Source organism: Ostreococcus lucimarinus, chromosome 7, assembly GCF_000092065.1.
Source record: "Ostreococcus lucimarinus CCE9901 chromosome 7, complete sequence".
Lineage (NCBI taxonomy): Eukaryota > Viridiplantae > Chlorophyta > Mamiellophyceae > Mamiellales > Bathycoccaceae > Ostreococcus > Ostreococcus sp. 'lucimarinus'.
The window spans coordinates 665,379-685,945 of NC_009361.1; the positions used below are offsets into that span (position 1 = coordinate 665,379).

The following is a 20,567-nucleotide window of genomic DNA, read 5'->3' on the forward strand; positions in this document are numbered from 1 at the left end:
TTGCGCGTCAACACGAGTTTCTGACTGTTTGCGTTTCAACGTATAAGATCTCTGTCGTCCGTGCGTCGAGCGTTGAGATGAGATGAAAAGCGGTGCGATGTATTAGTCGCTGTCCTCGTCCTCGCTCTCGTCGAGCCAGTCGATGAACTTGGCGGCTTGCTTGCGAACGGCTTGGGCGACTTTGGGCTCGACGTCGATGCACGAGGCGGCGTCCACGTCTTCATTCCAAGCCTTGATGACGTCTTCTTCGATGAGATCGAACTCGTAGAGCTGATTGAGAATAAGAGAGAACGCCTTAAAACCAGAAGTGGCGGTTTCGGTGACGTAACGTTCGAAGGCGCACAAGAGCGCGCGTTGAAGCGCAGCATCCGGGCACGCGGCGCTCAAGTAATCCTTCTTCGCTTTGATTTGCGGAGGAATGGCCTCGTCTTCGTCAAAAACGGCTTCGAGGAGGAACAAGACGCCCATTTCCTTGGATTCGACGCCAAGGGCATCAGAGACGAGATATTCGGCCGTTTTCACGGCGTCATTTTTCGCCGCGTACGCGCGAAGCTTGGACACTCGAGGATCCTCCTCTTCTTCCGAGCTCTCGTCCTCGATGGCGGCGTCCGCCATCTTATCCGCGACCACGGTGACCATGTTCGCCGCGCCGTCAGTAAGCTGTTCGATTGCTCGCGCTTTCGCGGCGGCGGCAGAAGTATCAGTCGCCCACTGGACTTCGTCATCGTCGTCGTCGTCGGCTTCAGAGGCGGAGGAAGCGTCGCCCGCCTCGGCGGGCGCGTCGTCGGTTTTTTCCTTCTTCTCCTTCTTCTCCTTCTTCTCTTTCTTCTCTTTCTTCTCTTTCTTCTCTTTCTTTTCCTTCTTTTCAGACTTACGTCGTCGACGTTCTTCGTCATCGATCGCTGCACCAGCCTCTTCGCGTTCGCGTTCGGCGCGGCGCAGTTGCTTTTCCTTTTTGTCCTTTTTAATTTCCGGAGGATTCTTGCAAATGTAACCACACAGCTTGTGTCGCATATCGACGTCGGAAAGCGCCCCGCACGCCTTACATTTCAAGTGAATCGTCTCTCGCTTGGTAATCTCAATCATCGTCTCCGGATTACCGCACGAAAAGCACTGCACGAAACGTTTGATGAAACTCTCCAAACTCTGCGCGAGCTTCCCCGCGTCGTGCGCCCCGTTCACGATCGCGCGTCCTTCCTTTTCGTTAAAAGTCGTCTGCGCCCCGAGATCGTTCCCTAAAAACTTCAACGTGTACATCGGCGGTCGCGCCAACGCCTTGGACACCTCCACGAGGTTCGTCACGTTTGTCTTGATCCCGTTCCCGCGCCCCTCGATTTTAGACTGAATGGCTGGCATTTTATACCGATAAAACTGGTCCCCGGCGTTGGACGCCCCGATGTTTATCATCGCCATCGCGCCTCACCTCTCGCGCTTCCGCGTCGCTCGTCCCGTTCGCGCCCCTCGCTCGTCTCTCGCGGCGCGTTCCGTCGTCGCTCGCCGACGCCCCCGCGCGCCGCCCTTCGTCCTTCGCCAGCCGTCGTCGCCGGTCGCCTCTCTTCTCGGCGTCGCGTGCGTCTCGCTCGCGCATGCACGTCTCGGTTCGCGTCGCGTTCGTCCTCGTCCGTGGCCTCGCGAGTCGTCACATGCACGTCTTCGTCGACGCGTCGCGGTGTCGCGATCGATGCGATTCGATCGCATCGCTCGATCGCGGCGGCGATTCGGTGGATTCGGTGTGATTCGCACTTCGCGGCGCGCGACGACGACCATGGGCGCGCGAGATGGGCTGCGACACGCGCAGTTCAAACCTATGAAACGCGCCATGGACGGCGCGTTCGGCGATCGAGAGCACGGCGCGGCGGCGAACGTCGAGGGGACGACGCGCGCGCACGCGAGCGACGGATCGAGCTTCGTCATGACGCAGCCGAGCGGACTGGCGCGGTCGCAGCAGGTGTTCCTGGCGCAAAAGTTTTTAAATCTGCCGGCGATGCCGAGCTACGTCGAGAGCGAGGGAGGGATGGTGCTCGATCGAGTGGTGCTGAACGCGGGACGGGGGAATTGGTGGACGACGCTCACGGCGCGCGCGCGAGCGCAACGCGCGTGGAACACGGAACAAGTGCAAGAGGGGAAGGCGCATCGAGCGCTGTTGGATCCATCGATGTACGCGTTGGGAGGGAGGTTCAGGGCAAACGCGTTGGAGAACGTGGCGGTGAAAGCGATCGGGGAGTTGGGGTCGGTGAAGGGCGTCACGCGCGCGTTTGCGAAAAAGTTCAAGCTGAGCGACGAGAAGGACGACGACGCCGAGGCGGCGTTGAATCCACGCGGCAGGGTCTCCGTGCAAGCGAAACTTCCGTCGCATTTACTCAGTGTGGATTTGTCGCACAATGAGAGGTACCAAACGGACGATAGGTACGTGGACGGTCCCACGTCGGCGTCGGTGAGCGTGTCCTCGCGCGGTCGTCGAGCGATCAACTACCGCGTGAGCGCGCGCAAGTGGTTGGGGGACTTGGTACCGTTCGATAGGAAGCACGGAGGAGGGATGCGAACGCCGCCGAGGAAAGAATTACAAGCTGGTGTGTCGTACGAGCAACAAGCGGTGTTATGGCGCGGTCGTCGACGCCGCAAACCGAAATCATCGAGCGCGGTGAGCGGGTACACCGCGCTGCCGCAAGTGCCGACGATTACGGTGGGGGGAATTTACGGGGCGGTCGTGCGGAAGAGTTTAGATGATGATTACAAAGATGGCGAGCAAACTGAACTGCAAAATTTCGGCTCGTTATCTGTGAATGCACAAGTTGGGTCTTTCGCACGTCCTTTGCTCGATTTCACGTCGATCAATCTGCGACTCGACGCGGGCGGTATGGGAACGCCCAACAAGCCGCTCGACGCGGCGGCTCAAACACCACTGCCTCTGGCGGATCGTTTGATCACCATGGGGGGTCGATTGAAAGCAAATCCGGTTTCAGTGACGCTAAGTCTTGGACAGCAACTTCTCGGTCCGCTGCGATTCAGAGCCGAAGTGCGCGCCAGCGGCGCGGAGGCTTTGTCCGCCACGCGCGCGGGCCTCTCCGCGCTCAAGGAACGAAAGACCATGACGGAGGTTCGCGAGTCCATTCAAAAGCAAATCGTGAAGCCAGAAGTTGTGTACGGCTTAGATTGTGCATTACCTCCAACGATCGGTAGTGCGCGCGTCGTAGCGTGGTACAACGCGACGAGACAGGAAGCCATGGCGGAGCTCCGACTGTTCGACTTGTAGGAAAATATGTTTAGCAGCGCTGCAATGAATTAAAAGTGAATTCTAGTGTAACCAACAATCTCGTCTATCGCTTCGCGTCCTCTTCTTTCATGAGTTTATCTAAAGTGCTCATAAACTCAGGCACGCCCGTGCCTTCTTTCGCGCTTATGGGAAGAATTGCCACAGGCTGGTCGCCTATGGTTTCCTCGTCGAGCGCCTTGATGCCTTGAGTAATCTCATCCGTACGCAGGGCCGCCCACTCGAGGTCGGTTTTGTTCAGAACCAAGATGTGCGGTCTTTTGACGTACTCTGGGTTGTATAACTTCAACTCTTGACGCACCACGACGTAATCGCTCACCGGGTCTTGCCCCGAGGCGTCAACGACACAAACCATTGAACGCGTGCGGCGCAAGTGTCGTAAAAACGCTCGACCAAGGCCCAAGCCCTTATGTGCACCCTCGATTAAACCTGGCAAATCAGCCATGACAGTCGATGACTCACCCGTCGGGGCGAGATCATCTTCGGTCTTAATCACCCCGAGATTCGGCATGAGTGTCGTAAAGGCGTAGTTGGCGATTTCCGGCGACGCCCGCGTGACGGCTTTCAACAGAGATGATTTCCCAACGTTAGGCAAACCAACCAAGCCACAATCGGCGACGACTCGCATCAATAACTCAATTGACAGCTCTTCGCCGTCCTCGCCCACCGTCGAAACCAACGAAGCGGTATCGATGGCGATGTCTGAAGCCTCAAAGTCTTCCTCCTTGCCGTTGCGCATTTTGCGATTCACCTGACGCTGTTGTCTGCGCGCGGCTAATCCACCGCCCCCACCCTCGGCGACGAGTAAAGTCTGCCCGTGCTTGGTCATATCACCCAAGAGCTCGCCTGTGCGTTTGCGTCGGACCACCGTCCCCGGAGGCACTGGAATGTACATGTGTTCCTGATCCGGCGCCACGCGATGCCGCTCGCGGCCGCCGCTCGCGTGTTCCGCCGCGCTTCCGTGATACCCCTTCTTCGCTCGCCACGTCTTGCGTTCGTGTAAATGCAACAGCGAATCACACGTGCGATCGACTCGCAGGTACACGTTCCCTCCTCGTCCCCCATCCGCGGGTTCTGCCGCCGGTAACTCGATATACTTTTTCAAGTTGCGTCCCCACTGGTACTTGAAATTCTTGACCACTTTCGGTTTAGACGTCCCCGTCCACGACTCGCCCTCGCCGCCCTGCCCGCCGACGACGATGATTTGCGCCTCGTCAAAGTACAGGTGTTTCTCCTTCGCCGCGATCGTCGCGCCGCCGTCGCTCGGCCTCTTCCCCGCGCGCTTCGCCCCCTCCCCCCACGCCGCCTTGCCGCCGCCGCCTCGACGTCGCGGGACGTTGGACGCGGACGATTTACCGCCGCCGGGCCCGCTCGCGGACGCGCGACGTCCGCTCGAGCTCGGTTCCGGTTTCGCCATCGCCACGCATCGCATCGCGCGCATCGTCGTCGTCGTCGTCGCGCGTCGCGCGTCCACGTCGCGCGCGACGCGGCGAAGTGCGGCCGCGGACGCGACGACGCGAAAAAGCGAAAAAAGGGCGCGTCCACGGTTTTCGTTCGCAAACGTCGTATGTAGATCGTTCGCGACGCGAAGAGTCAGAGCGGGTTGACGCCTCGAAAGTAACAAGGTGTGGGGCGGTGGCCGACGTCTCCATCATAATTTCGAAAAATTCAATGGTTAAAACCGTCTCATCATATGGATAAAACCGTGGAATCGCCTCCCGACGATTCCGGAAGAATCAATACCGGCGAAACACGACGCGCGAGGCGTGATTGCGCGGCGAAAAAGGGTGAAAAACTTGGGCGTTACGGTTGAGGTCGAGTTACAACGAACGACGAACTTCTAAAGACTAATGCGCGCGTCGTTCACGTGAGAACCTTTTCCACGAAGTCGGCGCCGGCGATGGTGGCGATTTCTTCGATGACATCCTCTCGCGCGGGGGGATCGGGGTTGGGTAACCAAGACAAAGAGTCGGGAAGCGCCGCGTCCGCGTGGACGGCGTTTGGCTTGAACGCGACGCCGACGACGTCGCCTCCGTATTTATCCACAAACATCAGCGCAGTGCCACCGACTCGATCTTCGGCATCCTTAATGAAACATTCGGTCGGGTCGAATCCTATGAGTAACGCCTCTCGCGCCTTGTCCGGACCTTTGTTCAAAAGCTTGGGCGGAAGTTTCGCGAGCTTGATGCTTTGCGCCAAGGTTTCTTCCTCGTCCTCATCTACGACGCTCATTTCGTTCTCGAACTGCGCTCGCATTCGCTTGTACAAGCGCTTGCTAGGGAACAACGCATGTTTTGGGAACGGCAGCGCGGTTCGACGTAGAACAAAAGCGGCATCGAATCCACTGAGAGACGGTTTGAAGAAGCGCTCCCAGCACTCCGTCTCAAACATAGAGTGCTTCGACACGCCTTCGAGCACGGCTTGCATCTCCGACTGCGCTCGAGCTGCGATGGAAACGAGTCGTTTCAGAACGACTGCGCCTGGCCCACTTTGTGTGAGCCGAATCCCGCTCCTATCGTGCGGCGTGACTATGCACATTGCTGGCGCTGTTTTCGCCGTTCTGTCGATGCTCTCAATCTCGGCGTCGCTCACGATACCTTCGGGATCTAATACTACCGGATCGAACCAAATGTGCGACGCAAATAGATTCAAGAAGCGCAAAAATGCCACCTCGCGGGACATCGGAGGCAAAGCTGCGCCTGGGTTGACGAACAACAACGCCACGAGGGCCTCGATCGCTTCGTCAGAAAGGTGTGGCGAAAACATGTGCGACGAGACCCAACGATTGATGAGCTGCGTCGAAAGGCCATACATCGGAAATCTTGCAGCAATTGATGCAATCAATCCAGCGTGAGATGCTCTCTCGATGAGTTTTCCCTCCGTCGCCTTGACGTGCGGACCACCGGCAGAGGCATTTACGTGAATGCGAAAAGCGTATCCTTCAAACAAAATGTCAATCGCCTCTTCAGCGATGACACTTGGCATCGCGTAACTCTTTCGAAGAGACTCTGCGAGCTGTATGGCCATCATCGATCGCGTCTTTGCGATCGCGTCGGGGTCCTCTGGCCATCGACCGCTGCCCTCGAGGGACACCATGATGTCAAGAGTTTTGGGACATACAGCAATGTCGTCTTCGCTCTTTCCCAAGCCAACGCCCGCACCGTGTGCTAGTGGATGCGGCGTCGGCGGAAATGGATCGGTTCCACGAAATGCTCCGCTCAAAGGCTGGACGTTGTTCACTTTGAGGGGCATTTCTTTCAAATCCTTCATTCGTTTCGCCAAGCGATCCAACGTCTGAAGCAAACTCGCCGGAGAAGTACCTTCTTTCGAGCTGGCAATCTTGCTCAGAGGCTCGTCGAACATCTTTGAGCTCCATTCTATCTCATCGACGTTTGCCAGGTTGAGCTTCAGCGCTTGTTCGGCGACAATAGCTGGTATGTGATGTCGATTCGTCGGCGGAACAAAATCCCACACCACCGATTCACAGATTCGTCCATCCTTGAAGCGACGGAGCTCGGACCGTTCGCCCCAAAACTTGCGAAATTCTTTAGCTTCTTTGTCATCAGCCGAACTCGGACCGATGTCGACCAGTCGCAACGCGTGTTCAGGATCCAAAATTACCCCAACCCATATCTTGCACGATGCACTCCCGACGGTGTCGACGCTCGAACTTTGCGGCTCAAACGCACGAACGAGTTTTGCACGATCGCTCAAAGCGCGAGTAACAATACGTGCTACGTCTGATTCTGCGGTACGACGCCCACCCAAGTCACATTCGCCTTCATCTGCATTAACCATCACGTCGACGTGCATATGCAAATCGTACCGAACCGCGGCGGGACATTGGCCAAGTAACACGTTGCTAAACGCGGAATGACTAGATCTCTTCAACTCAGACGCTGAAAGTATCGCCTCGTGAATTAGCTCCTGCACCGCGCTCGCAGACATTCTCGCCATAATATTCACATGTCCACAAGGTCCAAGGAAAACGTTTGCGAAAGCGCGCTGCCACTCGCCCGCTTCTGCGGGTTTACCGCTTGCGTACAAACCCTTCTTAAAGAAGCCAGGCTTAGCGAGCGCGTTAATCGCGGCCCGAAACATCTGGCTAGTGTCCATACTACTACTCAATTGACCACCTCGCTCTAGCATGTATGCGAAGAGCATCGAAATGAAAAATCCACTGACGCCATCCGCTGCGTCCAGCAACCGCCTTCCCTGCGCCCATCGCTTGAATAGCACCACCGCACCGGGCAAACTCTTCGCTTTCTTCGATGCTGCGGCAAAGAACTGTGCATGCATGCGTGCATACATGTCTTCCGCGATGGACTGGTTGTAATGCGGGCTCGCCGGCCGCACGTCTCCCCGTGCCAGCCTTCGCACGTTTGCTCTGTTAGGCAACAATCGAACCGATGCGAAAGTTTCGGGGTCTATCGTCAAAAACAAACGAAGTGCTTTTTTATTTTGCTTTTCTCCAAAGTGTACCGTGATATACGGCTTCCTTGCATCGCGGTGCTGGTCCATCACTTCGCACGACCACTCGGACGACTTCGACAACTTTTTATGCAACACGTCCAGGTACACCGCTCGCTTGAAGTGATACCTGTGATCTAAATAATCCTTTTCTTGAAAGAACGACCGAGGCATTTCTACCGCGACGTCCACGACGACCCCTCCGTCACCATTCATGGGTACGTTGAAGCACCCTCCCTCTGCGTGACTCCCAATCGAGACGACCCGCGTCGGCGGCGCGAATTTCAACGTCTTCCCCTCCACCTCCTCGCACTCCACCGCAAACCACGCCGGTGATTTGGCTTTAATTTCCTTCTCTTTCAACTCTACGTCGGTGTGTCGTCGATCAAACGTCTCGTCAGTCTCGTTTCTTCGCGACTCGTTCGCCCGTTCGTCCTCGTCGTCCTCCTCGCGCGTCTTCGGTCTCAGTCATATGCTTGTCAATGTAAACATCACGAGGATATTCAGTTCTCAAAGATTAATATGTCTTCATCACCGACCGTCGACGCGCGTGGATGAGCCCTCGGCCCGGCTCCTCCTCGCTCACCGCGCGTTCGCTCGCTTCGTCGCACCTCGCACCGCCTCGCGCACCGCCCCGAGCGCGTCCTCGCTCGACGCCCGCGCGCGCGCTGTCGCCGCGCATTCGTTCACGATCTCTCGCGCCAGCGTCTCGTCGTACGACGCGGCGGCGAACGCTTCGTCGTCCATCGTTCGTTTCCCTCGCTTCCCTCGCGAGCGCGCCTCCGGGACGACGACGCGACGACGCGCCGTCGCGATGTGAGGCGCGCCGCAGCCGCCACTCGGCGCGTCGAGGGATCGATTGATTGGTTGATTGCGGCGTGCGATGACTCGAATGCGTCATCGCACGGCGCGCGAATCGCGAATCGTGAAAACTCGCGACGAAAGCGCGGACGCGACGCGGACCGAGGCGCGTCAACGGCGCGCGACGCGCGTCTAGAACGAGCGAAGGACGAACGAAGGCGAGGATGAATGCTCTGACGCAGATTAAGAATACGCAAAAGGCGACGATGCGGGAGATTGAGAGCGGGATGGGGGAGGAGGCGTCGTGGCACGCGAGATATAAGCACTCGGCGTACGTCTATGCCGGTGGATTAGCGTTCAACATGACGGAAGGGGACATTCTGGCGGTGTTCTCACAGTTTGGGGAGGTCGTCGACGTCAACTTGGTGCGCGACGAGGAGAAGGGTAGGAGTCGAGGATTCGCGTTCATTTGTTACGCCGATCAGCGCTCGACGGTGTTAGCGGTGGATAACTTAAACGGTGCCACCGTTGTGGGACGAACGATCAAAGTCGATCACGTGGATGATTACAAGATGAAGAACGAAGACGACGCGAACGCGAGAGAGTGGAAGTGCGCGTGCGGGTCTGAGAATTTCAAGTTCCGAGAAGCGTGTTTTAAGTGCGGTGCGCCTCGACCGGTGGTTAAGAGTGCGGTAGAGGAAGAACTAGAAAGACCCATCGCGGCAGACGGTGGTCGTGAAACTCGCGTTGAGGATAGTCGAGACGTCGTTGACGCGGCGGGTCCTCGAAACGCCGACGCGGAGGACGAAGATGCGCGAATCATTCGTGAGCTTATGGAGCGTAAAGCCGCGGCTATCGCGCGTGCAGAGGCTGCGGCGAAAGGTCTAACTATTCCTGGGGACGAGAAGGATGAGAAGAGAGATAGAAAACGGCATAAGAAGGAAAAAAAGGAGAAGAAGGAACGTCGCAGAGAACGCAGTCGGAGCCGAGACTAACTAGTTGTAGCATCATTTGTAGCGAGATATCATGATTTTAGCGTCTATTACAAATATATCTAGTAAGTATCATCAATCGCGGCCTGCTCAGCTGATGGTAAATGCAACAAATGGTTGATGCATACGGCGACGGGATCTTTTGCCGGTCCACCCTTCATATTAATTACCGACATCCCACCGGGCGAAAGACTAAACATTTCTCCGCTATTCCTCTCTAGAGCGTGCGCTAGGAAATCTTGGCATACAACTTTGTCGTGAATGACGAAAGTAGAGCCCCCACCTTGAGTGCCTTCGGCCAAACTGGTCAAGATATCGTCCACAGAGTTCACGACTTTGGCTTCAAACGGGCACGTGCCGCTCATCTCGCGCTGGCATCGATCGAATATCTTCTCCGCCAAACGAGCCGAGGGTCCGTCCGGCGAGTGCAACAGCGCGCCGACTGAGGTATTTTTCAACACGTTCACCATACTCCTTGTAATTTTAGCCTCTTCCTCTATGCTCGTCGGTGCGTGGACCAAAACGAGGGCGTCCTTCTTTCCAACCGGCGCCTCCGGCGTTTGATTGAAAACTTCTAGCTTAACCCCTCGCCCTGTGTTCGGCTCAAAGGACTCGTCGATGATCAACCTGCTCACTGCGCAATTACTTTGCACGATGCGTCTAAAATATTCCGGTCCGAGCCCGAGCGCGCTGCCAATCAGCGCTTGATTTACCGCGTTGTGCGCGACGACGAGAATTTTCGTTTCGCGTCTCGCGAGCAACGCCTCGTTCCACACCCGCGTCGCTCGATCCCACAGCTCTCGCACGGGGTAATGTCCGTCGATTTCAAACTCGCTCGGATTCTTTTTCCAATTCGCATAGCTCTGACCGTATCTCTCCATCCCATCTTCCTTCAACAGCCCCTCAAACGCGTATAAATCAATCTCTCTCAAGTCGTCGACGTCCACGAACGCCGTCCCCGAGCGCGTCCCCCACGCGATTTCCGCCGTTTCTCGCGCCCGCGCCAGAGGTGATCGCAAGCACACGTCAAATTTATCCAACGCGATCACGTCTTTCGTCAAGTTCGCCTGCGCTTGACCTTTCGCCGTCAACACGGAAAAATTCGAACTCCCCTGAATCCGTCCTTCCTCGTTCCACGTGCTTTGGCCGTGTCTGACAAAGGTGAAGGCGCGACGCGTCGACGGTGGTGCGGGCGCTTTCGCGTCGAACGAGCGCGCGACGATCGAGCGACGCGACGATGCACGCACGAAGCGAGACGCCGCCGACCGGGACGGCGCACCGAACGACGACGACGTCCGCATGGCGTCGCGCAGTGCAGCCGCGGCGGTTGGTCGGAAAAATCTAAAATTGCGAGCCGAAGGACGAGGGACGAATTTTCAAAGTCAGACTAAGCGATGCAAGAAACTAATAGACTACTCACGCCCACGCGGAGACGGAAGAAACACTACGAACGAGCACGTCGTTGAACCACGCGACGAAGGCGACGGTAAGAAACACCATGACGAGTCCGACGAATGGCGTCACCGCTTCTTCCCGCGCGCTCGAGTCGTCAAACGCCCCGCTCGATAACTTTGTCATCGACGGCTTGCGCTCAGGAAACCCGTTCGGCAGCGAGCTTTCGAATCGCACCTTCGACCGCTGTCGTTTCTCCGCGAAACTCCCCGACGGCGATAAGATCCCTCTCGCGCTTCCGTGTCGTCCCACCGCTCGCGCGCTCGCGGAGACGCCGTCCTCGTCCTCGTCCTCGCCTCGCGCGTCTAACAAATCCTCTTCGAAATCGTCCTCCTCATCGATCCCTCGTCGAAACGGTCGTCCGCGCGCGTCGTTCTCTTTCCCATCCAACCACCGCGTCGTCTTCCTCGCGTCGCGTCCGCGCGGCGACGTCCCATTCGTCGGCGACGCGCCCATCGTCGCGCGTCCGCCCTCGCGGTGTGCGCGATCGTCCGCCGTCGACGGTGCCGCGTCGTCGCGCGCGCGCGCCTCGCGCGTGGGTTCACCCATCACTCGCTCGTCCGGTCTCGGACGCGCGCGCGACGCCGTGTGTCCATCACACGAGTCCCGAACGCCGTCGCACCATCCATCCATCGCGCCATCCATCGGCGGTCCGACGGATCCGGATCGGGACGCGGGCGCGATGGACGGATGGCGTGACGACGACGACGCGTCGACGTCCGCACGCGGTGGCGCGCGAATCGAATGTTCACCGCGTCGTGCGCGCGAAGAGCGACGACGAGGACGACGGCGCACGCGTTGCGCGCGCTGAAACGCGCGCGACCGACGACGACGACGACGACGACGACGACGCGCGCGGCATCGCGCTCGACGCCGTCCGCGATGCGAGGGGTGAAGAAGGAAAACTTGCCGAGCAAGGTGTGCGTGGTGTGCGACAGACCGTTCACGTGGAGGAAAAAGTGGGAAAACTGTTGGGACGAAGTGACGACGTGCTCGAAGTCGTGCAACGGTAAGAGGAAGAGCGAACGACAGCGAGAGAACAAGGAAACGCGAGGCGAAGACGAAGACGAAGACGCGCGAGCGGCGCATAAGAAGTCGGTCAAGGCGCAAAAGGCGGAACGGAGGGCGCGATTAGAATTCAATGGTAATCCAACGAGCGGGCAAAAGGCGTGCGATGAATGCTCGAAGATGGTGAACGAGCTGATTCGATGTCAAACGGACGCGACGAAACGGTGGCGTATGGTCTGCGGTTCGTGTTGGGTGAAAGTGAGCGGCGGCGTGGTGGATGGTGACGCAAATCACCCGCATTATCGATACGGTGGGTTATGGAAGAATAGACGCGCGCAAAATGCCGACGGAGGCGAGCCTTTAGTCTGTTAGCGGCTTAGAAGTAGCTATATTAATCATTTTTTACAGTTCCGCCTTGGCTTCCTTCGTCGCGTATTTACCGAGTCCGATGGTATTTTTTGATCGCTTGTCCGCACGTTTGATGGGAAACGGCATGCGTCCTCGTTGTGCTTCCTCGGGTAACATCGCCAAATACTTGTTGCAGAATTGAATCAGGGTGTTTTCGTTGAAACTATCGATCAGCCTCGCCTCGGCGTCGCGCTTCTTGCTCACGGGATCGTAACCGACGATCGCAAGCCTTCCCCCAGCGAGCACGTCCATGTACTCCTGCTCCTCACCCTCGTAAACGGCAGTTTGCAAATATATGAGATCCTTTGTCGTCGGCGGCACGACGTGAATGAGAACCATAAAGCCAGAAATGGCCTCTCCGACCTTTTCTAATGTTTTGTGAATGCGCACCCCATACTCGTCCGCGAATTCTTTAAGCATGAACACAAACACTTTGGGCATGTCATTTTTCGCGTGCAGATTCGCTCGTTGAACTTCATCGACGGTACCTCTATTATCGGGAAACTCGGGCCATTTCGCGTACGGCGGAATGAGAGTGAAGAATGCGAAGCGCACTATGCTCGACACGTTGCGTTGCAAGCTCTCGGTCATCTCAGTCATGTGGTCGCTGTCCATGTAATGTGGCGCCGGAATGAACACCTTGGCGAGTGCGTGCTCAGACTTCAATTTCAACGCTCGGCCGAAAGTGACATCATCGTGTCCGTACGAGCGAAACGTGTTTTCCGCGTCGGTGAACGCGTCAATCGCCGCTTGATGAACGCTCCCGGGCCGAAACAAAGCCAGAACCGCCAGCGTCTCCGTGCGTGAATCTTCGACAAATTTGAGCAAGTCTCTTTCGGCGTCGAACTCCTCGACTGCGCGCACACCGGTGAACCGCTACGATCGAGGAATCCTCCGGTCAGTCTCACCACGCGCGCTCATCGTGTCGATCAATTCAAGGCCATACGAGAACGAGTTCGAGGCGCCGTCGCTGCGCTTACCTCGCTCGCGAAGCACAACGCGAGGATAAGTGCGATTACTGATAACGATCGTCGCATGTTCGCTGCGGTTGATCTCGCAAGTGCGCCGACGTGTGCTGTCTGTCGCCCACGCGCGATGTCGACATCAATCACTCTGCGCTCCACTCGAGCCAACATCCAGAAACGACTTGTCAAACAGTCGAGGCCGAGTTGTGAACGTCAACATGGAAAGTCTTACCCAGGTATCCATATGGATTTCGATGCCCGCTCACAAATCGCGGAGAATTCAAGGAAATCCCCGACGGCGTACGCTGCACACCATGAACGCGCGTCGCGGTCGATTCGGCCGGCGTCGCGGTCGCTACCTCGGCGCGCGAGAAATAAATGAAATAATTAAATAATTTCTATGCGAACGCCACGGGCTCGCCAGCGAAGCGTCAATCGCGCGTCGCGCTCGACGCCCGTAATAATGCGATCACGAATCACCAATGGAATTAATTTCACGCGAAACCACGCGCATCTCGGTCGTCTGATATCAAATTCACACTTTCGACGACTGCTGGGCGAAAATTTCTCACATCGAGATGATCTGTCAAAACACATGCATGTCGCGTCGATAGGCGTAGAACCACCAAAAGTGCATTTGTTGGAGGTAAATGGTGTGTCGAAACTCATAGCCGCAACTTTTACAAAACCTTGACGCGATTCAGTGCTTGTGCATTCACGTTCCATGATGACGATAATTAAATATAATCTGAGCGCTTAAAATAATTAATTGCGCGGCGGAAACAATTCATTCGCGCTTGATATTGCACGTGCTATCTTGCTAAGTTTTCTAGTACTCTATCCTTGCGAGACTCCTCAAAATCATCGAGTCTCGCGCGAGTAGCGAAATAAATCCACCCGCGACGAAAATTAATAAGCCAATTAAATAAATCAGTCCGTGAAGAAATCGCCTGTGAGCGCACGTAATTTTGTTAGTCATCCTACGGAGAGCGTTCTGCGAGTGTGAGCGATCTTAGTGAACACTCACCTGAAGCACAGGGCAATCACGGGTCGGCCTTCGAACTTTTTCGCTGCTGCAATTAATTCTCCGAGTGGCGGTCCTAGAATCGTGAGAACGCTCACCACGCCAACGTGAGCGTACGTTCTCAGGATTTCACGTATCTCAGGTAGGAAACATAATTTATGTTGAATTAATCCCGATCCGCTGGCGTCGAAACTCTCGCCTGCGGCTTCGGGAACGGTCAACATTAAATAACTCGGTTGGTCGTTTCCATTCAACGCACTCACGGTGCCGACGGTTATTTCGGTCACTGCGACTGTTCCTCCCGCAAGTGCCGACTCGTACGCGTGCGTTACCTCACACTGATCGTGGTCGTGCCCCGACAACACCAACACCGGCTCAACCGCCCGGAGCAATCGCTGCGCAGACTCGTCCGAGAGGTAGTCTTGATAAATAATTTCCTTGTCTGAACCGAGCGTGCGGCCTTGAATTGCTTGCGAGTTTCGAAATGGCCCGCATCGCTGCGATGGATTGGGAAGCGGCAAGTGCGTCACGAGCACTCTCTTTACGTACGGCTCTTTCTTTTGAGCGCTTAAGCCATCCACGAACGCCCACGTCTCGTCTGTGGCCGGTCCTTTGCCGTCGAGGACCATGGCGTTGACGCCTACGAAGTCAACGCCGCCGATGCGCTCGACAAAGTTACTTTTTCCATACCATTCTTCGAACCGTGCGAGGATTCTGGGATGATGGCGAATGACTTCGGAATAACCAACGTCATGGTTACCGGCGACGGTGTGGTACAACGGCCCACCATCGCCGTTTCTCGGCCACCAGAGCGCGGCGTCGACGCGACGCCGCAACGCGCGCCACTCGTCGTCGTTTCTACGTGCACCTTGCCCGAACAAGTCCCCCAGAAACACCACGTTTCTCGGTGCAAATCTTCTCAACCCTGCCTTCATCGTCCGTCGCACGTAGGCATCGCACACGGCTTCCGCAAACGCGAGCGCGCGCGACCGTCTGCCGAGCTCCCTGTACGTGTACTCGTCCACCAACTGTGGGTCCGCGGTCACCATCACCCTCGTCCCGTTCGCGCCGTGCGGCCACGAACATCGACGCTGCGCTACGACGTGCGAGTAGACTTCGCCGTGATGAAGCACCGCGCCCCAAATCACGAATAACGACGCGTACAAAACGCGCGGTGGCCGCCCGCCGCGCCTTTCCGCGCGCCCATCTTCGTCGCCCTCGCGCGGTCGCCCGACGTCGCCTCGGCGCCGCGCGTTCGACGTCGACGACGCCGCGCGCGACGTCGAACGCGCGCGCGCTTCCGCGTCGTCGTTCGCGCGCCGTCGACGCGTCGACATCCCGCGCGCGCTGCGGCGGTCGCCGCGCGCGTGTAGGCGGGTTTAGGCCTCGACCCGGGACGCCCTGAAATCCGACCGCGACGCGCCCGTTTCGCCGACGCGTCGAGGCGCGGTCGCGGCGCGCGGGGTCGTCCCGGCGAGTTCGCGCCTCGACGGTCGAGCGCCGAGCGGTGCCGATCGAGCGTCGATCGCGCGATAGACGATAACGGGGGAAGCCAAGCCGTGAAGCCAGCGCTCGGTGCGACCGCGCGCGGCGGCGACGGCGACGCCAGACTGCGGTCGACGAGGGACAAATTTTAGATTGGATTGCGAGCGGCGCCGGTGACGCGTCATGGACCGGCGAGATGAGGCTGGTGCGGTCGCGTCCTCGTCTGCACCCGCGACGCGCGCTCGAGCGTTGTTCGCGCGCAGGAAGCCGGCGTTTTCAGCCTCGTTCGCGCGATCACGATCGAACGCGGGAGAGGTGGAAGCCGCGCTTCGCGCCGTCGAGAGCAAGCTCGCGGAGGAAAAGGGAAAACTCGACGACAGCCAAAGAGCGCACCCACTCGCGGGGAAGGCGCGAGTTGAATTGAACGACGGTGATGTCTATCGCGGGCCGTGGAACGATCACTCGCCGGTGGGATACGGACGATATTCGTGGGCGAACGGGAACGAATACGTGGGCGAATTCCACGACGGCAAGCCGAGCGGGCGAGGAACGTACGAGTGGGCGCACGGCGGGGTGTACAAGGGCAATTTCGAACACGGTTTGATGCACGGGGAAGGGACGTATACGGCGTCGGACGGTGCGAAGTACCACGGGTCTTGGAGACGGGGGAAAAAGCATGGTTTAGGCATACAGCATTTTACCAACGGCGACTGCTACGAGGGACTGTGGAACGATGGGGTCGGCCACGGACCGGGAACGTACAGATGGAAGGCGCTCGAAGGCGAAGAAGGACACGACGAGTTCGATGGTGAGTGGCTTAATGGGAAAATGCACGGATGGGGCACCTTGCGGTGGGGATCGGGCGATCGATACGATGGTAACTGGTCCGTGGGACAAATTTCCGGCAGCGGTGTCATGACTTGGTGCGACGGGTCATCTTTTAGTGGGCGATGGAAATGCGGTAAGAAGGACGGGTCGGGTGCGTTCATGTTGTCTGGGGGTGAAAGTTCTAGTGTTACTCGAAACAATATCAAACTCAGCGTGCAAATCAACCGATCAGCGAGGCCCAAGACAAGTTTTGATGACAGCGAAGGCGAGGAAATTATCGCCGCAGATCTAGGCAACACATACTTGTTGCTCTGCGAGTGCTCTGAGGATCAAATCTTGAAGAAAGAAGTCGTCGAGACCGATGGTGTGGCCCACAAACATTCGTTGTGGACGAGTCCGATGGCGAGTAGATCACGAAAGGTCCGTAAAGTCCGGCATGGAGAAACTATTTACAAAGGTCACGGGAGTTACGACTTGATGCTACAACTGCGCGTTGGCATTCGTTGGAGTGTGAGCAGCATGCAAGAGTTCTCGGACGTCGCTTTGCAAACTTGTAGCTTTGACGTAAGCCTCAAGCAACAGTTTCCTCGCGGTGGCTCTGCGAAAACGCCGCCGCACTTCGCTCGAACGTTCAAGTGGAAAGAATATAGACCAGAAGTTTTTCGACATTTACGTGCGCGTTGGCGAGTAGATCCCGCACAGTTTATGCTGTCGCTGTGTGGTGATCAAGCGCTGAGAGAGCTGTCTTCGCCTGGTAAGTCCGGGAGTGTGTTTTACATATCTCACGACGATCAATTCATCATCAAAACGATGCGAAAGTCGGAAATGGTGCGACTCAAGTCTTGGTTGCATGTGTATTACCAACACGTTCACGATTACCCCGAGACGTTATTGCCAAAGTTTTACGGCTTGTATAGCATCAAAGCGGCTGGCACTGCGAGGAAGGTACGGGTGGTTGTCATGTCGAATCTCTTCTCCGCCAAGCACCCGATACACAAGACTTTTGATCTCAAAGGCTCGACACACGGACGTTTCACGAAGCTGGAAAACGCGACGCCACACACCGTGTTGAAAGACTTGGATATTTCTAGAAAATTCCGCGTTGAAGAAGGGAAACGAGATAAACTCATCGAGCAATTGAACAAAGATTGTATATTTCTGCAGAAATTACGTGTCATGGATTACAGTCTCCTCGTTGGAGTACACGTCCTGCCTCCAGCGTTGGGGCGCGGACGACTCGCTTCCCCACGTTACAGCGAAGTCGGCGCCACCTCGCCAGTACAAGAAGAATCTGGTTCGCCTTGGGGCGGGGCGGAATGGCGAGATCACGTCATGCAATCGGTTCGTCGAAATATGAAAGCACTCGACTTGTACAACGACCGAAAACAGTTTGGCTTCGCGCACGGGATGGAGGAAGTCTCGCCGAGCGAGCAAGCCTCGCTGCGACCGCCACCGGGAACAGACGACCTCATCGCGCACTCTACTGGAGCAGCAAAGTCCAAGTTGGGCGTCGCTATGGCCGCAGTCTCCGTGCACGGGCGTATTTTGACGAAGCAACCTCCAGTTGAGTCCCCTATCGAAGAGCACACGGAGCCTCAAGACGTCATTCTATACCTCGGCATCATTGATATCTTGCAGGAATACACGACGTCGAAAAATTTAGAGACCAAGATGATGGGTGTGATGGGTAAAAAGTCTTTCTCCTCCATCGATCCGACGAATTACGCGAAACGGTTCCTGAACTTCATGTCTAATTTGTTTGAATAGTTAATTTAATTGCTAGCGCCCTACTTTACAGCCGACGACGACTTTTCATCCGCGCCATCGTCGTCAATTTTGTCCGTCTCAGTCTTCTCTGCCTTTTCTAACACGTCCTCCGCCTTCGAAATCAGCGACGCGGCCTTTCTAGAAAAGCTCTCGCCCGTCTCTAATTCTTCGCTCGCTTCTCGAAACCCTTCTCTATACGCCTTAATGAACTCGCGAACGCCGTCTCTGTACGCCCGCCCTCTGGTCTCGTACAAGTATGTCACGAAAGGTTTAAATCCAGCTTTTCCCGCTCGTAGCGTCTGCTTCGCCTCATCGGCGAGTAATCGCCCTTCGTTCGAGTCTTTGTCATCACTTTTTATCGTCGTCGACGTTTCGCGCACCGCGCTTCGTCTCGCGTCCTCTGACTCGTCTCGCGTCGACGTCGCCTCTTCTTCCTCTCCTTCGTCTCTTCGAAACACGTTCACCCAGCTCTGTTTGTACATCTCCCACGCCTTCGTCCACACCTCTTTGTGTTCGTCCAACGTCAATTTCCGCGCGCGCTGCGCTTTATACCACGGCGGGTCGTCCATCGCGCGCGGCCAGACGATGTCGCGCGCGTCGCGTTCGAGGTACCGCTTCAGGCGCTGCGCGAGCGTCGCCGTCGCGCGCGCGCGCGGTCGCGACATCGGATCGCCGTCGACGCGCGCGCGCGGTCGCGTGTTCGCACGCGCGCGCGTCGCTCGACCGGTGTCGCGACGCGGTGTCACGACGCGGACGCGAATGCGACGCGCGACGCGCGATTCGTTTGGACCGACGGCGTCGCCATTCACGCGCGCGCGAGCGTCGTACGCGGGCGCGTGATTCGAGGCGCGGTACCGACCGGAAGCGGTTTGCGACGACGACGACGACGACGACGACGACGACGACGACGACGACGAGCGACGACGAGCGACGACTGAACGCGAACGATGACGACGACGTATTGGCTCGTGAGTCTACCTCTGCGCGGGTCGAGCGCGGACGCGGCGTGGGCGACGCTGCAGCGACACACGGGCGGGAGCAACGATCTGTCGCTGAACTATAAGATGCGATGCCCGGACCTGCGCGTGGGGACGCTGGACAGTCTGTTGGCGCTGAGCGATGATTTGGTCAAGGTGAACGCGCTGGCGGAGCAGGTGGTGGAGAAGGTGCGGCGACAGTTCGGCGAGCTCGGCGACGCGACGACGAGCGAACGAGAACTGCGCGTGGATGGTGAATCCGTCGAACGATATCTGACGACGTTCGAGTGGGATGAAGCGAAGAATCCGGCTCGACGAGCGTTGAAGGAGACGGTTGAGAAGCTCTCGGAGCGCTTGTCGCGCATCGACGAAGAGTTCAAATTGAAGTGCGGGCAGTTGGCGACGTCTAAAAATCATCTGAACGCCATCGTTCGTAAAGTTGGGAGCGGGGTGAACGCACAAGATTTGAGCGACAAGGTCAATCCCGAGGATTTAGTTCAGACAGAAAACTTGACCACGCTCGTGGTGCAAGTGCCGAAACTGAAGACAGAGGTTTGGACGAGCTCGTACGAGACGCTAGCGAGCTTCGTCGTGCCGCGTTCTTCAAAGATTATTCACGTCGAAGATGATTACGAGTTACGAACGGTGGTATTGTTCAGGCGTGTCGTCGATGCGTTCACGACCGCGGCGCGAGAGATCGGCTGCACTGCTAAGGAGTATTCGCACGATCCTGAAGCGTCGAGAGCGGCGAAATCGCAACGAGGTGCGCTAGAGCAAGAAGTTGTCCAGAGGAGAGATTCTTTGTTAGAGTGGTGTCAGATAAGCTACGGTGAGGCTTTTAGTACTATGATGCACGTGTGCACGGTGCGCGTATTTGTGGAGAGTATTTTGCGCTATGGCTTACCGCCGGATTTTCAAGCCGTCCTCATGCGACCCAATATGAAGCACGTGAGCAAGCTGCGAAAAGTATTGAATCAAGAGTTCGGCAAAGACGCCTCGTCGCATTGGGATGACGAAATCGGCGGTGATGAGAAATCTGGCGGCGGTTTGGTGGAAGACATGTACTCGTACGTGTCTCTGACAATGAAGGTTTAACAATGCTCGCAGCGACTAGCGCGC

At 57.1% G+C, this 20,567-nt stretch overlaps 14 protein-coding genes across 14 annotated transcripts; 5 read left to right on the top strand and 9 right to left on the bottom strand.

The window, feature by feature from the left end:
• Nucleotides 1-11: 11 nt before the first annotated feature.
• OSTLU_46171 (predicted protein) lies at nt 12-1,639 on the bottom strand. The gene has a single exon (XM_001418967.1). It carries the CDS (start codon nt 1,411-1,413, stop codon nt 103-105), a length of 1,311 nt encoding a protein of 436 aa, XP_001419004.1. The 5' UTR covers nt 1,414-1,639; the 3' UTR covers nt 12-102.
• Nucleotides 1,640-1,765: 126 nt separating this feature from the next.
• Nucleotides 1,766-3,253, top strand: OSTLU_24859 (predicted protein; the record flags this gene model as incomplete). The annotated part of the gene is made up of 1 exon (XM_001418732.1): nt 1,766-3,253. One exon carries the CDS (start codon nt 1,766-1,768, stop codon nt 3,251-3,253), a length of 1,488 nt encoding a protein of 495 aa, XP_001418769.1.
• Nucleotides 3,254-3,494: 241 nt separating this feature from the next.
• On the bottom strand, nt 3,495-4,373 carry OSTLU_10246 (predicted protein; the record flags this gene model as incomplete). The annotated part of the gene is made up of 1 exon (XM_001418968.1): nt 3,495-4,373. A coding segment is annotated over one exon (879 nt), but the record flags the coding sequence as incomplete, so codon positions are not given.
• A 761-nt stretch (nt 4,374-5,134) lies between these two features.
• OSTLU_16259 (predicted protein) lies at nt 5,135-7,957 on the bottom strand (the record flags this gene model as incomplete). The annotated part of the gene is made up of 1 exon (XM_001418969.1): nt 5,135-7,957. One exon carries the CDS (start codon nt 7,955-7,957, stop codon nt 5,135-5,137), a length of 2,823 nt encoding a protein of 940 aa, XP_001419006.1.
• Nucleotides 7,958-8,766: 809 nt separating this feature from the next.
• On the top strand, nt 8,767-9,132 carry OSTLU_8830 (predicted protein; the record flags this gene model as incomplete). Its single annotated transcript, XM_001418733.1, has 1 exon — nt 8,767-9,132. A coding segment is annotated over one exon (366 nt), but the record flags the coding sequence as incomplete, so codon positions are not given.
• A 1,043-nt stretch (nt 9,133-10,175) lies between these two features.
• On the bottom strand, nt 10,176-10,835 carry OSTLU_35517 (predicted protein; the record flags this gene model as incomplete). Its single annotated transcript, XM_001418970.1, has 1 exon — nt 10,176-10,835. A coding segment is annotated over one exon (660 nt), but the record flags the coding sequence as incomplete, so codon positions are not given.
• A 115-nt stretch (nt 10,836-10,950) lies between these two features.
• OSTLU_32808 (predicted protein) lies at nt 10,951-11,442 on the bottom strand (the record flags this gene model as incomplete). The annotated part of the gene is made up of 1 exon (XM_001418971.1): nt 10,951-11,442. The coding sequence occupies one exon, from the start codon at nt 11,440-11,442 to the stop codon at nt 10,951-10,953; it is 492 nt and encodes a 163-aa protein (XP_001419008.1).
• A 426-nt stretch (nt 11,443-11,868) lies between these two features.
• OSTLU_32809 (predicted protein) lies at nt 11,869-12,366 on the top strand (the record flags this gene model as incomplete). Its single annotated transcript, XM_001418734.1, has 1 exon — nt 11,869-12,366. One exon carries the CDS (start codon nt 11,869-11,871, stop codon nt 12,364-12,366), a length of 498 nt encoding a protein of 165 aa, XP_001418771.1.
• A 30-nt stretch (nt 12,367-12,396) lies between these two features.
• On the bottom strand, nt 12,397-13,538 carry OSTLU_32810 (predicted protein; the record flags this gene model as incomplete). The annotated part of the gene is made up of 2 exons (XM_001418972.1): nt 12,397-13,278; nt 13,383-13,538. The coding sequence occupies 2 exons, from the start codon at nt 13,536-13,538 to the stop codon at nt 12,397-12,399; spliced, it is 1,038 nt and encodes a 345-aa protein (XP_001419009.1).
• A 216-nt stretch (nt 13,539-13,754) lies between these two features.
• OSTLU_93071 (predicted protein) lies at nt 13,755-14,093 on the bottom strand (the record flags this gene model as incomplete). Its single annotated transcript, XM_001418973.1, has 1 exon — nt 13,755-14,093. The coding sequence occupies one exon, from the start codon at nt 14,091-14,093 to the stop codon at nt 13,755-13,757; it is 339 nt and encodes a 112-aa protein (XP_001419010.1).
• Nucleotides 14,094-14,390: 297 nt separating this feature from the next.
• On the bottom strand, nt 14,391-15,557 carry OSTLU_87857 (predicted protein; the record flags this gene model as incomplete). Its single annotated transcript, XM_001418974.1, has 1 exon — nt 14,391-15,557. A coding segment is annotated over one exon (1,167 nt), but the record flags the coding sequence as incomplete, so codon positions are not given.
• Nucleotides 15,558-16,296: 739 nt separating this feature from the next.
• On the top strand, nt 16,297-18,465 carry OSTLU_850 (predicted protein; the record flags this gene model as incomplete). Its single annotated transcript, XM_001418735.1, has 2 exons — nt 16,297-17,910; nt 18,094-18,465. Coding segments are annotated over 2 exons (1,986 nt in total), but the record flags the coding sequence as incomplete, so codon positions are not given.
• Nucleotides 18,466-18,491: 26 nt separating this feature from the next.
• On the bottom strand, nt 18,492-19,040 carry OSTLU_32813 (predicted protein; the record flags this gene model as incomplete). The annotated part of the gene is made up of 1 exon (XM_001418975.1): nt 18,492-19,040. The coding sequence occupies one exon, from the start codon at nt 19,038-19,040 to the stop codon at nt 18,492-18,494; it is 549 nt and encodes a 182-aa protein (XP_001419012.1).
• Nucleotides 19,041-19,418: 378 nt separating this feature from the next.
• OSTLU_87859 (F-ATPase family transporter: protons (vacuolar)) lies at nt 19,419-20,543 on the top strand (the record flags this gene model as incomplete). Its single annotated transcript, XM_001418736.1, has 1 exon — nt 19,419-20,543. One exon carries the CDS (start codon nt 19,419-19,421, stop codon nt 20,541-20,543), a length of 1,125 nt encoding a protein of 374 aa, XP_001418773.1.
• Nucleotides 20,544-20,567: the final 24 nt, after the last annotated feature.